At 39.8% G+C, this 16,788-nt stretch overlaps 3 protein-coding genes and 1 pseudogene across 4 annotated transcripts in view; 3 read left to right on the top strand and 1 right to left on the bottom strand.

Moving 5' to 3' along the window:
- The window catches only part of LOC149095962 (uncharacterized), a 302,109-nt gene that overhangs the window by 126,694 nt on the left and 158,627 nt on the right, over nucleotides 1-16,788 (top strand). The window lies entirely within an intron of this gene.
- LOC149095979 (uncharacterized) lies at nucleotides 368-15,275 on the top strand (annotated as a pseudogene). The gene is made up of 14 exons (XR_016204513.1): nucleotides 368-2,490; nucleotides 3,366-3,600; nucleotides 4,057-4,165; nucleotides 4,415-4,518; nucleotides 5,267-5,382; nucleotides 5,528-5,601; nucleotides 6,094-6,371; nucleotides 6,604-6,755; nucleotides 7,238-7,322; nucleotides 7,716-7,939; nucleotides 8,538-8,630; nucleotides 8,820-9,036; nucleotides 9,225-9,311; nucleotides 9,885-15,275. The product of XR_016204513.1 is annotated as an uncharacterized LOC149095979 (transcript).
- On the bottom strand, nucleotides 13,708-14,993 carry LOC149095980 (uncharacterized). Its single transcript, XM_089281003.1, has 2 exons — nucleotides 14,738-14,993; nucleotides 13,708-14,186 (listed from the first exon to the last, which is right to left on the bottom strand). The coding sequence occupies exons 1-2, from the start codon at nucleotides 14,991-14,993 to the stop codon at nucleotides 13,708-13,710; spliced, it is 735 nt and encodes a 244-aa protein (XP_089137129.1).
- Nucleotides 15,184-16,787, top strand: LOC149095978 (uncharacterized). Its single transcript, XM_089280988.1, has one exon. The coding sequence runs from the start codon at nucleotides 15,184-15,186 to the stop codon at nucleotides 16,471-16,473; it is 1,290 nt and encodes a 429-aa protein (XP_089137114.1). The 3' UTR covers nucleotides 16,474-16,787.

The raw sequence follows: 16,788 nt of genomic DNA, 5'->3' as shown, positions 1-16,788 counted from the left end.
GCGGTGATCAGGACCGTCATCCCTTCACGCATCATCAGACAATATTTAGACTATTGTAAAGAACAAGAGTTCGAGCCAGCGAGCCAGCGTTCTCTATACCGGATGACTGAGGCGTGTTCGGCCTCTATGCAGAAATCCCTTCAGGGACTTGACAACACCACTGCATAGGGTACAAAGGCATTTGACTAGGTATTTTTGATGTTGGAGGGCTTAGCAGATCAGGGCATCAGCATGACTGCCACTCAGAAATTACTAAAGGATGGGAAAAAGTACTTGAAGAATGATTTCAAGACGCACATCGGACGAGATGAACATTGCGGTGGTCACTGCACGGTCCACGCACTAAGAGACAGTAGTGCGTGGGAGTTTAGGAGCGAATGTGATCACCAACACTGCTACGAATGTGAGCGCTGTGAGAGTCTGGAAGGAGTACTGAGAGAGGTGGCAGACATGAGGGGCTTAGGTCTCAAAAAAAAATCCCAGCATGCGATCATGAAATGTGCCATGTTATGTCAATCACTTCTCTAAGATGTGCTAATTATCTTTGCGCTTGTGGTCCGGGAATGTCATCAAGGCGGTTTGCACAAAGTCTGCTACTGTTACATGTCAAAAAGAGTTGATAGAGCTGTGTTCTCTGAATGCCGGAAATTCCGGAAGTTCCGAATACATACCGTCAACAAAACAATTACCTGTTATCGGTTTTAATTGTAGCAAACACGGTTTACGAAAAGTTATACTGCTGTCATATTCTAAAATGTAGAGGCTGGGGTTAGCCTATTTTGACATATTAAGAACACTTCTACGGTTGGTTTTACTGATTTTAACTCAACTGAAGCGAACAGTTATTGCCGTCATTCATACAACTTGATAAAAACACGAAACTGGGGCCCGTTTCTCGAAAGTCCCGGAATCTTTTCGGGTCTGAAAAGCCATTTTTCGTTAATCGGTATTTAAAGACAGAGAACTGTATACGCCCGGAACTTCTTGTATGAAGAAAACCTCTGTCCGTATTAAGAATGTATGAAGAAAACAGCTCTGTAGTCAAGAGGTTTGAGATTTTGCTACGGCTTTTCGGGTAAGAAAACTTTTCGGGACCTTCGAGAAACGGGCCCCTGGCCCTGCCGCGTACTTTTGAATAGAAGATCGAATCCGGCTAGCTCGAACTCCGAATGTCAACATTCCCGTTCTCACGAACGATAAGCTCGTTTCACGCGAGTCCAACGTGCCTGTTGGCCTGTTCGTGACTTGTTCGTGACACACTATTGTGTCGTCGGAAAATCACGTCGTCACAATACTAGTGTCCAGACTTCCCGGTCGCAAACAATGTTTGTACATTGTACATGGTCACGACGACTCTAATCAAGCTTTGCGACAAGAATCTGCAGGATATTTTATAAGTTAAACGTTCACTTATTTAATAATGCCCTACTTGAGCGCGAAATTCAAATTATTAAGCACAATGAGTCGGTTTTCGATTCATTCGGCGCGATTTTCGTCATGGATGTGGACGGCGTTCATCGATCGCCTTGGTCGCTTTCGAGAGTAACTGGCAAGAATCTCGACGCTAGAAAGCACTGGTATGTGCTTACGTCAAGTCTGTGTGGTGTTAAACCAAATGTGTTTGCCAAAAATGAAATCTTTCGGCGATTTCCCGAGGAAATACGCTCTGTGGCCCCAGCAGATCTGAAGCCCGCCAAACGAGGTTGTTCATTCAACATGCAGCCAATCAAACTCCATGTTGTCTCTTCGTTTGGTCTCTGCGCTGCACTACTTCGACAGCGAGATCTTTCTCCAGATGGGTTTGTGGGATCGGCTAAATTTATCCCTGTTGTGGATGCACTGAATGGGATCGCTCTAGACGAATGTGAGCCACTATGCAGTTTAGGCGGGAAAAGCTTCCACTCAAATCATGGCTCCCACGAATTGCAAGAACTGCAGTCAAGAATCGCCGAACTGGAGTCCGAACTTCAGGAACTTGAAAAGAAGAGCAAGTGCGTGAATTCTTTTCTCCCTTTTTTCACCCCATTGGCAACATCTTCCCCGTCTCATTGCCCAAATGAGAGCAGTGATAGCAGCAGCAGCAGCAGCAGCAGTGTGATCGAGGAGACACTGAAAAGCCCCTCAATTGGTCCAACTCTGAAAAAGAGGAAAGTGTCACAGGAATGCCGAAAAGTCGCTGTGGAGCTGGATGGTGTATTGGCCAAGTACCACGAGACTCTGGCCTGTGTATTGGGTAACAGCTTTCTATATGGCAGTGAGAAGGACAAAGGCAATGTTTCTGAAACCCTTTCAGAAATTGTCAACCTGGTCATGGACGCGAAGGGATCAAAAAAAGGACTGGAAGAGCTTCTGTTGCCTGAAACATACCAGCGAGTGGTAGAAAGTATGAGAGTGCCTGACTGGGTATTGCTATATTTCAAGCTCCAAGCAAGATTACCAGACGCTGGTTGGCAAACGCTGCTAAATCTGACTCAGCTTGGAAGAAGTGGGGTAAGTTCAACCCTTAACAAACAAAATTAATGTTATAAATTGCTTGATTAAACTGATCTGGTAAGTGGGAGGGGGTAGGGGGTGTACTCCTGTCAATTTAAAATGAGTGTGTACCTCAAAACTTCTTAAACCCTGATTCTATTTAAGGATTGACATTTCCAAAATTAATGCTTTTGCAAAGTATCTGTGTATTGGAAAGCACTTATTTAACCTTGTTGTTTATAAAAGAGAGGAACCATTTGGTGGATACCTAAAAAAGTTATTACAGGACACAAAATTAACTTTTTACACTAAGCCATTTGGTTCCTGAGTATTTCCTGAGTGGTCGCGAACTCCAAAAACTTAGGTGCCATGTTTTATTGAAGTGGAAAACTACATTCTCATTCAGTATTATAAAAGCAAAATAATATGTTAACGTTATAAGTATTAAGCTTCTGGGCTAATTGTTGCATGGACTAGTGCACATCACTGTCAAATGGTGGAGCATTCCAATACTACTAAGTGGACATTAGAACTAATGAAATCCAAGATGGCGTCAAAGCAACAGATATTTTCGTAAAGCTGTGCCAATTTCCGAAAACTACTGCATAAAAGCCCATTACGGCCATGGATACTGTCATGGGTTTTGGTTTGAACATTTTGAAAAATTCAGAAGGCTTTCAGGTAGAGGGTAATGAGGAATTCAGTTTGGTGACGAATTCTCAGGATTTGGTCGTCAACGTGAAAAACTTAGGCATTTCCATGCCCTTTTATTACCTCATTTAACTTTATATTTATAAGCTGCCTAGGCTTGTCTTAATGCCATGGGGTTACCTTAAAGATTTTGGATTAGTTATGAAATGTTATGTTCAATTAAAGTTAATGTTTACTTTCAGCGTTCCAGTGACACTGCAGTGCTCTTGACTAAAAATGAAATAAAGGCAGTAAAAAAACTTGTGTTCAAAGTTGTACGGACAACTATGTCCATTCAGAAAATGAACACAGATTTCCATTCCTGTGGAGTGGACCTGGCATCTGTCTTGGTGTGGGCAATTAGGGAGCAGAGACTGTGGTCATCTGATACAGATACCATGGAATTTAACATCAAACTTGATGGACGCCCACTAGGAGGTAAAATTAAGAGTCTTGAAACTTGTTGCATGCTAACATTTTTGTTAAAAGTTTTGATCGTAGGATTGCAGTTCATACCAAGCAATTTTTGATGTAATTTAAGTGGCCATTTGACATTACTTGTGTTAGCTATCACCAATCTTTGCTTTTACTTTAAATGTGGTCAGTTTATTTTTATTTTGAAATATTTTGCAGTGTGAGTGTCTTGGTGTATCACCTTTGATCACATCACATGTGCTCTGCCCCTGTTGTGGTCTTGTAGTTTTGAGTTATCATGAACCTTTTGACCCCTTTTATAACTTTTTACCTTTTCAACTTGACTGTAGTTATTTGGTTGAATAATTAGTGGTAAATTTATCTTGTTAGACATTTTGCTGTATACTATTTGGGTAATAATTTTTTGCAATTCCTAGCAATGCACCCCATAATTAATGTCCATTTTACTGCTATCTTTAGGCAGAAATCAAGTGGCTGTTGGGCTTGTGCCTATCGACTTTGCAAATAAAAGTTCAGAAAGTGCCCTTTCTGTGTATCCTGTAGCTATTGCAAACTGTAAAGAAAAAAGGTTAGTTTTGTTTGCAAATCATTGGTGTTAAAATGTCTCGTTTTAAAATAAATTAAGAACGATGATAACAAACTTTACTCTTCTGTTCAACAAGAAGTCATGTACATATGCTGCACTTGCCAATGATTAATGTCCTGTATGTACACGTACATAGAGTAAGAGTAAGAATATGCCTCTTCAATGACCAGTAGGTATTTTTAACCCCAAAAGTCTATTCTTAATTTTTGTTTCTTTCTTTAATTTTTCTAGAGAACAGCTTACACAGCTTATCACAAATCTGAACGAGCAGAAAAGAAAACTAAAGAAAAGTGGAATTGTGGTAGATGGTAAAAAGTACCACATCAAATTTACAGGTACAGTGGAACCCGGTTAATATGAACACCAAATGGACATGCCAAAGTGTTCGTATAATCTGGTGTTGGTATTAAGGTGGTTAATTTTAGAGAAAATATATGGGCTTTTCCCCATCAGGGCAAATGGAACTATCTGCAGTATCCAGGTGTCCGTATTAAGTGGGTGTCCACTGACCACAGAGTGGGGTTCCACTGTAGTATTTCATTGGTGAAAAAAAAATTAGGTATGCATGCAATAATTAATGTTCAAGACTCCACAATTTCAGTAGTTTTTTTGCGCGCTCTGCATGCATTTCCAGTTTGAGAGATAGAAAAACTTAAGTTGTGCAAAACAGTACTTTCTTGTGACGGTATCAGTTAGTGTTTGTTGAAGGTGAAAGAAAAAGGAACTTGTCTCTCAAACCAATTAAATCAGTGGTGCAAGCATTTGGTTGATAATTTGCTCTGAAGCTGGGATTTTTAATCAAGACCTCAGCTTTTTGCAAAAATTTATATTAAAAAGTTATGATGTTAACAGCAATTTGGCTTATGATGCCTTCATTATTCCAGTTTGAAAGGATAAAAGAAAGAAGTTCAAGGTTGTTGTCAGCATAACTTTTATAACATTAGGGAAACAAAGCCACCATGATTGCCTGCAGTTTTAGTTAACTTAAGACATTTTACAATACAGTTAGATGTGGTGTTGTATACTAGCTTTTGGATTCCTCTCAGACTTGGTGATTCTTTTTTGATACATTTTACTTTGCAGTTACACTTGATTATAAAGCTCTTCTGCTTTTACTGCGGAAAAAGGATGATGAAGACTATGTTCTTGGTAGCAAGGGGTATGACACTGAGTTCTGTGCGTACTGTGACGCCATTAGGGTAAGTGTTGTTAGTTTATTCTAAAGTCATATTTTTATACCCGACCTGGCCCAGGCTACATGTAGGGTCTCACCAAAGTAAATAATAATAAAAAATATTTAAAGGTGAATCACTGTCACAATTCAAGTTTTTTTTAAATTCCTAGGCATGCAAATGTCATGGAGTTAATCCAGATGAAACGTGTCTTGACTGCCTACGATCCAAAGTTAATATTGGCAGGTGAGTATACAGTGTGGCACAATAAATGGTTATTGCATGTCACTCTTTTATGTCTTAAAAAATATATGGCATTTACCTGAGATCAGGCTTCATTTTATTTCACTTGGTAAACTAATATTCCTTTAAGTGGATTGTCAAATGTGAAATCAACCAGAGACCCTGATTTCAATTTTGACAAGTACAAGTAGTGTCTACCAGACACTTTTCTATCATTTGATTTTTTGCAAACAGCCTGTGAAAAGTTGCCCCATTTATGGCACACTATATTGACAATGTCATGGCACTATCTATCAATATTGGCACGAATGTTCATAAACTTCCTGAGATATGATATGACATCCATCCTGTAAAAGTTAGTCATGTTGTATCAGTTGGTCGTGATTAGTGACAACAGTTTGTTAATACAAAGTTTGTTTAATGGAATGTTACCATCCAATCAGGTTAGGATGTTCATAATTTATTATTTTGTTTTGCGTTTTCATGTGTATGAAGATCCACAGGTCTACGCGATGACCTCACATTTCTTCTTGAAGAAGACCTCAGCAGCATTAATCTGTGTTCTCTTCATTGTGAGATGCGAAATTGTGAGCAGCTACTGGGTTCCTTGGGCTTATTTGCACATCGTGTTGGCTCTCTTGATGACCTGAACCAAGCCTTGTCTGACCATGGGCCTGAAAGTTGTAAAGGATTTCCTCGTATAACTATAAAACAGAAACCTGGCTAGCAAACAGCAGTGGAGAGAAACAACATAAAAGTGGCATCTTTTTCTGGTTTGTTTATTGTTGTGTGATAACAAAATGACCATAACTGCTAGCTATCACATGCTAACAATTGAAATGTTGTGCCTGTATGCACTTCAGATCCATGTCAAGTATTTTTATAACATAACAAAAGTAAAGTGGGTTTTATTTTTTGTCTGGTCACTGTCCAATATTTTTCCTGTTACTGTTCCTGTTTTGTTCTCAATGATTCATTGACTGAAGACTGTGATATCCTACACAGGGTCCTTTGAGAGGGAAGTTCTGAAGAATTTTGACAGCATTGTAGAGAGATCCCTCCCCATAGAAAAAGTCCAAAACTACTACAAGCAATGCTCCGGCACAGGAAAACAAGTAATCTTGGACTATGTGACATTTTTTGAAGACAGAAAAATGGTTAGTGGATAAGTATTGTTGTTTTTTATTTAGCCATGTCATCTCAATAAAAATTTCTTCCTTCTGCTAATTTAATTTCAGTCCAATTTTACCTATAAACTGAAGTTATCATGATAAATCCCACTTTATGTATAGTTTTTGTCATCACCATCAAAGGCTTTTGGTTCCTAGTTTGATTTATGTTTATTTTGGAACACACTGAATTAGCATTTTACACAAATCATATTGTGCCTCAGAAATTTACTTGACAGGGGGTTTAAAGTACTATTAAGTGCCCTTTTTTCATGAGTTCACATGGATGTTTTTTAAAGCAATGGAGGAACAAGTTTAACAATAACTTTATCTTTGAAAACATGAAAAGTAGCAGGTTTGATGTAGTGAGGTGAAGGTAATTTGATGGGCTGGACAATAAGATTCAATTCATGGAGACTTCTGGCTTGTTTTGTCTACAAATGTATTAAACAAGAGTTATTATTTTGCAGTATGTCACTGAAATCCTGGAATGTGGGGAGTTCTCAAGGGATTATGGGGTTAGACAGGAAACAGTCAAGATTGAGAAAGGCAGCGGTATGGATAAAGTTAATATTCTCCCTATTAAAGTTGTTAAATAATATCCTTAAAAGTTGAGCAAGGGGTCTGATTCAATAGTGCAGTTTCACAATTTAATGCTGAAAAATTACCTTTTTAGAATTTAGCCTTTTACTTGACCAGGCATTTTATTTAAGTCAGCCAATTAGATAATTGTATAATATATCAACAAAGGTGTTGTTTTCTGACGTGTAACAGACTTGGCTTATATAGGTACAAACTGGATCAAAGGTACTGCATTTAGCAAAAATAGAATTTAAGAAACTAGAAATAGAAAGCTTGCCTTGAGTCTTGCCCAGCCAAAAAATGTATCTTGTTGGGTCCTTGGTTGTTCCAGATGATGTTATACACAGCTCTCAATTGCATTTTCAGATTTTGAAAAATTCCTGATCAGCCGCAAGAATGAATGGGAAATGAAGCTAAAGGAGGTCGAGGACAAGTTTCTTGAATTGAGCACCCTAGATAACCTTGCAGATGTTCCTAGTGAGCCGAAGCGGAAACGAAGGAAGACAAGCTTAGTTCGTCCACAAGTGTTCATAAAACAAGACCCTTTTGCAAGCTATGCAGCTGAACTCCAAGTTATGTTTTTCAAAAAGGTACAAAAGATTTCAGTTGTTTTTCTTAAAAATTATGGAATGGTTGCTAAAAAGGTGAACGGTCAACTAAACTGTAACTTAATGACACTGATGAACTGAAATGAGACTGTCAGTTCAGCATGATTGGTGTATTTAATTTGACGATGATAGTCTTAACCAGGAGCACTAGCAGTTACATTGTACTGATATACAATGTGTCAGTTGACACGTGGCTGAGAGTGGGCCAGTTACACACTAACAGATAAGATAATCAGCTTTAGTATATACCAAACCAGTAGATAGTGCTTTTCCTGCACTCTGATTTAGACAGGCTACTCAAACTCAGGATAGTGTTTGCTATTCACCTCCTGGCAAATTCTGGCTTGCACATGCAAGTTTTTTCTTATTTCTTAGAAAAAAGGAACTCTTTTGGTGTTGGTTATCCACTGATTTGGTGTATATTGATATAGAATTTATATTTACCTCATTGTCAGTGCTGCTTTGCAGCTCAGCAAGTATTCATCACCATTCATCTCCACTATTAATTTTTTTGTGTATAAACATCATGAAGAAACATTTCAAAACCTAAAACGTTATGTATGTTTCTATTGCTCATAAGGTCTGCTGTGACTGGAGAGATATTGCTCTTACAATACGTGATAGGGTATTTGAGGAAGGTGAAGAGCAGCTTATTGATATGCATGATGTGAAGGTAACCAGGTTCCTGACTTTTTTGCTCATTTTCACTCTGCTGAAGCTCTGTTCCTGTACAACTTCATTACTACATGTAGTTCTTCTTACAGAATTTCACACATTGGAAATTGCACTCATAAAAATTCATGTCTGCAGCTTACATGTATGGTTTCTCATTATGCCATTATGTATTTGTTTGAAATCTCAGTGTAAAGAGTGGGGCTTTCTTTTGAAGAAACTATTTGGTGTCCATCTTGGAACAGGCGATTATGGACACCTGGTGATAGACCACAGTGCCATGTTACTGCGCCAGTTCCGTTCCCTTTACAAGTACTCTGGGCAAGGCTTCGAAGCATCGCATAAGCTTCATCGTAATCTATACTCAAAAGCAACAAACCATGATGCATCAGCACCAGGGCAGTCATGTAAGCTCAGTCTTATTATAATATCAAAGTTACTGTTAACAATCGATATAATAGGTACAGGGATACAGGCCAGATGGACTTGTTGTCCCCCTACATACTTAGCCCCAGATGACCCTAGATGGCCCTTTACTAAACAATACAATGTTCTGGTGGGCTGTACTAAATACTGCATATTTGTTACTTTATAGTGGATCAAATTCTAACTCACTGGTTTTCAACAATGCTGTTGTCATTGCGGTATTCTTTTCGTGAAGCCAAGAATTCCATTGTGTTTGGTGAGTATAATACTTGAGATCTTGGTGATGGCAAACTTATTCCAGTAATTCTTTAACATTTTAAAACACATCCCTTAATATTTTAATATTGTTTGTTGCCATTCAGCGTGTAGTCATGCAATGCCCCCCCCCCCCCTTTCCCCACACTTGTTTAGCAGGGAGCTGGATGGGTTGACAATTAGTCATCGATTATTATATATTTCAAAAGGTATTAAGGGAATGCAATGTGTACCAATTAATAAGTGTAAATATTAGACAGAAATATTAATTTTTATTGTCTTGACTTCTGCCTCCACTTGTTGACGTGGTCACCATGAAGACCCTTCAGTGCTTTGAAAACTACAGTTGTACCTCCCGTAAGCGGATACCCTCGGGACCAGAAAAAGTGTCTGGTTAAGAGAGGTGTATGCTTACGGGAAGTTAAAAATATAGTGTTTGTTTGTAGCTGAGAACATAACTAAGTGTCTGCTTACGAGAGGTGTCCGCCTAGGGGAGGTGTTTGTTGACGGAGGTTCGACTGTATTTCAGAAACATTTTATTCATGTTAAATTTTTCATTCATGTTAAATTTTAGGACGGAAAAAGTTCAGTTTTCGTGGATGTGGATGGAAAGCCATTGACTCAAGAAAGTGGTCAAAAGAGCACCGAGATTGGATACTCGCAATTGACAACTTGTTCAATCAAATTTTTGGTGGTGATTTTTTGGTATATGTGTATGATAAAAACAAGGGCACAAGCGTTGACGAGAATATTGTGTCCGGCCTTTTAGAGTACAACCATGATAGCTGGGAGACCGACTACTTGAAGCAACTGACAGACTTTTCTGATAAAGTAACAGAATCAAATGCTCCTAAGCAGAATTGTGGTCCGAAACAGCTGGACTTCACTGATGCACAAACTGCCCCTGCACCAAGTCCTGCCAAATCAAATTCTTCTGAAGAGAAAGATGAAGCTGGGCAAACAAACAGCTGTAACAAAGGCAGGGCAACACAGTCTTGTACTCAGCTGGCTTCTGCTCTATCCACAGCTTCAACAAGGGCTGAACTAGCTGCTTTGGACATGTTAATACCTCCAGTATCCTCTATCTCTAGCTTACCTACCTCTTTGCATGCTCAGATAGCATGCAGTCATCTCTCCTTTATAGATCCCTTCTCTCTGGTGCGACGTCCATGTGAAGCAGTTGTCAGAGCAGCAGAGAAACTTCTGAGTGAAGAGAGAAGAAAAGGAAACCATCCTTCTGGCGTTGTGATTAAAGGATTTGGCCAGTTCACAGAAGGAGGCTTGAGGACTCTTCAAAAATTTTGTGAAATTCCTGAAACGAAACGTAAGATAGCTGCAGAAGCTAAGTGGCTTTCTGGACTCAATTGTACATCGAGAGAACTCACAGTTCTTCAATCAGTCCTGTGGAATCGACCAACAACAAGCTCAGTTCTGAGATTTGATCCCAAATCAATTGATGTCATTTCTTTTTGTGATCTCGCTGAAGAAAGGTACATTGACAGCTTTGTCATTGACGTGTGTATTGGCAAATACATTGAGGAAAGCACCACACAGGGGAGAGAGGACACATTACACTTTCCAACAGAATTTTTTCAGTGGATGCAGGTTAATGACAAAGCTTTCAAGCTGGCACAGTTAAAAGCAAGAGCTTCGCGCATAGTTGCGTTTGACAACGTGCAGCAAATACTTGTACCAGTCTTTATGGTGAACCACTGGGGACTTGTCTATGTCAACCTTGCTAGTCAGCTTTTATATTTTGATGATGGGCTGACTTCTCAGGTGCCATCAACTGCCCTTCCATGTGTCAAAGAAGCACTTGGTCTCCTTCTTGAATTATACCCTCATCACCCATCTCTCCAAGCAGAATTTTGGCACTCTACTCAAAATTTCAAGCGGTTTGGAATGCCATCCCAAGTGCCCATTGATAATAAGATGATTGGAGTGGGTAGCTGTGGAATAGGGGTTATCATGGCTGCCAGAGACTTCATCAGAAATGGCCCTGCAACTGTCAATAATATCAACTGGAGATATTGCAACATGGATAAGCACAGAAAAGACCTCATGCTGCAGATCCTCAGATGGGGCGGACATCATACATAGAAAGGCTCCAGAGTTGCTGGTTGGAACTCCATTCTGCCTATAACATCTTGTGCTCTCAGATTCCTTGAGTCTTACAGTTAATTTGCTGTCGCATTAACCAAGCCTGTACTCTCAGGGGTAGCAGATACCCGAGGGTTACACTTAATTCCCCGTCGCGTTCACCAAGCCTGTACTCTCAGGGGTAGAAGATACCCGAGGGTTACACTTAATTCCCCGTCGCATTAACTGAGCCTGTACTCTCAGGGGTAGCAGATACCCGAGGATTACGCTTAATTCCCCGTCGCATCAACCGAGCCTGTACTCTCAGGGGTAGCAGATACCCGAGGGTTACACTGAATTTCCTGTCGTGTTAACAAAGCCTGTACTCTCATGAGTAGCAGATACCCGAGGGTTACTCTTAATTTCCCGTCGCATTAACTGAGCCTGTACTCTCAGGGGTAGCAGATACCCGAGGGTTACACTTAATTTCCCCTTGCTTTAACCCAGCGCGTACTCTCAGGGGTACTGAGAAATGTTTCCTCTCTGGCGAAACTGTCACCTTGATGTGGTGGAGAGAATTGAGTGTCTCTGTGACCTATGCTGATAATGAGTAATTTCCCAGAAGAAACACCGTAACCAGGAAGGTCAAAGGAGAGAGACCAGACAAAGAGCAGTCTCTTTTTTGGTACAAGATTACTGACTGTAGCAGATAACTTGCCATCACATTAACCAAGCCTGTGTTCCCTTTGGTAGCAGACACATGTACCTGAGGGTTACCATTAATTTTGTTATCACATTAACCAAGCCTGTGCTCCTTGGATTGATGATACCTGCGAATTTCAGTTAATTTGTCATTGAATTAATTTAGAAATCCCATGCTCTCATAGACAACATGTGAAATCTTTGCAAGCATTACAGCCGAATGTCAAGTTGGATTTGGGTAAGTCGCTTTGTAGAAACTAGTGCATTCATGTCCTCGCCAATCGTAAGGTCTGCAGCAACTGTTGAGGTGTTTCCTTTACAATTTGAGTATGGCAAGGATGAGCAGCATGGGTAAACATAATGCAAGTTAATTAATTGAGTATAGTAAGGGAACAACATAAAACTTAATTGACCACTCCCCGTGAGGATCTTTTCAGGGACAGTGAAAGAAATTTAATCTTAATGTACTGGTACATGTAGGCAGTTGTTTAAGTTCAAATAAACGACTGTGCACCACCGATAACCGCCTTCCAGTGAAACCACTGGAACACATGGTGGCATGTATTCAACTGCAGCCGCTTGTCGCATGTGAACATATAGTAGGCAATTTTTGAACTCTTTTCTCAAGCCTTTTTATTTGTGTTCTTTTTTTTTTAAGAATATTTCACTATTTCAAAATAATTTGGCCTTACAGAATAAAAGTGACTCTGAGCATAACAATTATGCCACCAGAAATGTGTTTTAACATTAAATTATATGAAATTCGTGGGAAAGTATCTTTAAACTTGATTTCGTTCATTGCAGTAAATTAGGTTATACTGCATCTCTTGAGTTGAAATGTATCAATATCAACAATTTCACAATAAACAACACTTGGTTTTTATAATCCAGACCAGTGTTTACTTGGTGAGTCAATATCAATCAATGCAACTCGAAGAACACCGATAATATTGGCACTGCAATAGGAATAGATAAAAAATAGTTGTGACTTTACTGCTATCAATATTGCCGACAATATAGTTTGTACTGTGATTGGCTGGTCAATTGCTATTGATTTTCATCAAAATTGATTCAAGTCCTTTAAAAGATAAACCTAAACTTATTAAAGCAATTTGTGTTTATGTTTTCGAAAAACAGCAAATAAATGAAAGTCAAAACTGTTTACTATGCCAGAGTCTTACAGTAATATATGAAAGAAACAAATTATGTTATATACCAGTAGTCATTTTGTGCTGGCCATAAACTTTTTAAAGATGCTGACGATCACTTAAGAGGCCCCACTGTTTTCCTTGTAATATGTATGAAGTGTGTAGAGCAACTGGAGTTGAAAATTGAATTAATGTTGAATATTAGAAGTTTATTACAAAGATTGCACTTGACTTGAGACTGAAACTATGTTGAGACAAGCACAGATTCCAATCATTGACTGCTATCAATTTTCCCAAAAACAGTAATGATGCAAAGTATTTTTCTGACTGCAATTCGGTTTTTAATATTGGCTACTTTTTTTGCATGGATTAGGTTTTGGTTTTCCATATTCATTTCTATCGAGTAAACTCTGCCTTGCAAACAGAGTTGATGCACATAAATGTGTTGTTTGTAATTTTTTCTCCTTTTTATAGTTCCACTCGGCTAACGTATAAACGAATACACATTTTTCCCAACACAACAGTATTGTAGAGATTGGGCCACCAAATCAGATCTAACTCGCGAGTAGCTCTGCCTTCCCCGTGCCCGACCACTAAATTGCTTCTACAGGTAATTCTGCCTTTGAATGTTTTTCCACGGGCTCTGTTTTTTGCAGCAGCAAGTGCCTCTCTGGGATCCATTTCACTTGGGTAGTCAGTAACTTGTGTGTCTCCATTCCATTGCACTTGTTCTTGAAGAGTGACAGTGTTTTGTTTTTCCAGGGCAACTTTAAGTACATTCAAGTCGAAAAGGCGGTATGTCACCTTTCTCGCTGACGAGCTCAAAATAGGTGCTCGCCAGTGATGCTGGTTTCTGATAGCATTAGGCTGTGGGTCGTCCAGATTTCTGAGCAGTTGCTGGAAAAACTTTGACGGAACCATATTGAACTCCAATGTCTGCCAATTTCCTGTGAAAGGACATGACCTATTTTATAATTCATTTTTTGCAAAAACAAAAATCCAATGGGATTCTTAAATTGCGAGTCGTCTCTTTTCTTAATGGAAGGAAGCATTTAAATGCAATGGACCGAACGGGAGGTGGCAGGCTTTACTGAGACGTATGATGAATGATGCACCATTAATACGACTCCCTTAAAAACAATTGCGTGGGAGACTGGAATTTCTGCCCGGTCCCAGATAAAGTTGACTTTGCAATTTCTTGACGGTAACATTTTTTTTCATAATTGATTGAAGAAAAAAAATTAAATGGCCTGCACTTTTCCATCAGGACAAACGCGCGAGTTGTTGTTATAATCATTCACTTCTCAAGACCAGTCGTCTTTTGTCCTCGCCCGAGCGTGCGTTTAAATTGTCTCCCGCGCTGGCGCTCGCGTGTTGCCTCCGCTCCACTACTTCCCATTTTATTAAAGCACTTGCGCGCGTGTTTGTTATTTACCTCGGTTATACTGAGAAAGCATAGATATCGTACTCGGCTTGTCTGTTGCTAGAGTGAACTTACTTTTATGCCGTTGGTGATGAACTCCATTTATGCGTTCGGTGATACCAGCCAACCATGCTTTGTATTCAGCTTGTAACGCGGGAGATCTTATGGCTTGGGGAACTGTCAGCGGAACTTCATCATTCTGTAAAAACACTGCCCGTTTCGGGTGTTGTTTGTTAACGTGGTGTTGCTCAAAGTGCTTTAAAAGTGCATGGAAAGTTCTTAACTTTTTAGAACACTCGTCACAGCGAAGGTACACGCATGTATCAGCCATGTTAAAAGTGAACCGATGGTCGATGGTGTTGAATGGCGAACGCTTGCTGTGTTTCTATTGTTATTCTAACCAATAAAATAAAAGAATTTTTCTTTGCTCGGCTGAGAAACAATGGACCCTTGTTATGTTTTTAATGTGCCACGTAGTTTACTAGTCAGTTCACCGTCACTTTCCCTCACCCCGACTCGTGATGGAATCGGGAAGAAAACGCAAATTAAGACAGAAAGAATTTACCAAGGAGCAACTTGCACACTTCAAGAAGCTTCGGAAAGAGCAAAACAAGAGGAGAAGGAAAAGAAAGAATGGTCCAGCAGAAGAACCGGCAGAAGAATTAAAGGTGGAGGAAATGACGATAGCACCTCCCAATCCACCAGCAAATGCACGCCACAGCAATGAGAAGAAAAGACAACCAGAGGAGGCGGAAAATATGTTGTCGGGAGGAAAGAAAATGGATTGCGCATCGCTAGAGCGGAGTGGAAAGAATGGAGAAGAATCACATCCCAGTCAACCAGCAAATGCACGCCACAGCGATGAGAAGAAAAGAAAACTAAAGGAAGCGGAAAAAATCTTGCCCAGAGGGAAGAAAATGGTACGCGCATCGCTTCATCGCAGTAAAAAGAATGTAGAAGAAGATACGGTCACACGTGAGGCTTTGAGACGGAAAGTTCATGCGTCCGCGAAACCTAAAGAGAGCGACAACACAAAATTGCGGGAGATCAATGCAGCCAACTTGACGCGTACCGCGGCGGCAAAGTCCATCGGGAGTGGAACTTTTGGTACTTGCTACCCGGGCAAGTATCGGGGAATTGACGTTGTTATAAAACAGTATAAAGAAAGAAGTTGTCGAGGCGGCGAACGCTTGTCATTCCTACAAAGGGAGGCAAAACATGAGGCCAATGTTTTACTGCGGTTAGGAGATCACCCAGGTATTCCACTTTTATTTGGTGTATGTCTTAAAGAAAAGCCGGTGAGCATTGTCATGAAATTCCATGGAGACGGAAAAGATAGCCTAACAGTTTACAAAGCGGCTAAGAACAACCTCATTAGTGAAAAGAAAGAATGGAACACTATTCTTTGTGAGACCGCCGATGCCTTGGATCACGTACACCGTTGCGGTTATGCCCACAACGATCTGAAATCGAACAATGTTGTTCTAGAAAAACGCGAAGATGAGCGGCTTCACGCTGTAATAATCGATTTCGGTAAAAGTGTTTTGTTAATTAAAGCAAAGAATCCTCCCGCGAAACCGATGCATGTAAGGGACCAGTACAAGGACAGTTACATTGCGCCAGAACTTGTTGATGGTACTGGAAAACCATCTATTAAAAGTGATATCTATGCGCTGTCTTTCCTGATCAAATCTGTGTATAGACTTTTACATTTTCGAAACGTTGCTGCTGTGAAGAACGCTTTAGTAACATCGCCTGAAGAAAGACCGACAATCAAAGAATTAAAAGCGGCTTTAAGTGCTGACGATTAGAGAGGTGCGAACTTTTTTCAAATTTATAGCAATGAGGCACTAACATTTCGTTTCGTTTCAGTTTGATTTCAAAATCGCTTTTGTTTTATGATTCCAGGATAAAGGAAAGTGGTGTCAGTGTAATTTTTCGGGTTCCCTTTTATAGTCCAGTTTACTGTAGCAATCAAAAGCGATAGCTAGCGCGCACAATAGATGCACAATGTATCGTGTCATCTCGTCTTAGCTTTAGCTTCTAGTGTTTCATGCTGTAGAAAGGCTAATAATACTCGATAAAATGAAATAATTTGAATAAATTGTTTTGGACATTGTCACAAC

The sequence above is a fragment of the Orbicella faveolata genome, unplaced genomic scaffold (genome assembly GCF_042242905.1).
Source record: "Orbicella faveolata isolate gen_17 unplaced genomic scaffold, um_ofav_v1 contig_48, whole genome shotgun sequence".
In the NCBI taxonomy this organism is placed as follows: Eukaryota; Metazoa; Cnidaria; class Anthozoa; order Scleractinia; family Merulinidae; genus Orbicella; species Orbicella faveolata.
The sequence above is the reverse complement of the archived record's forward strand: the minus strand, read 5'-3'. Positions and strand labels throughout refer to the sequence as shown.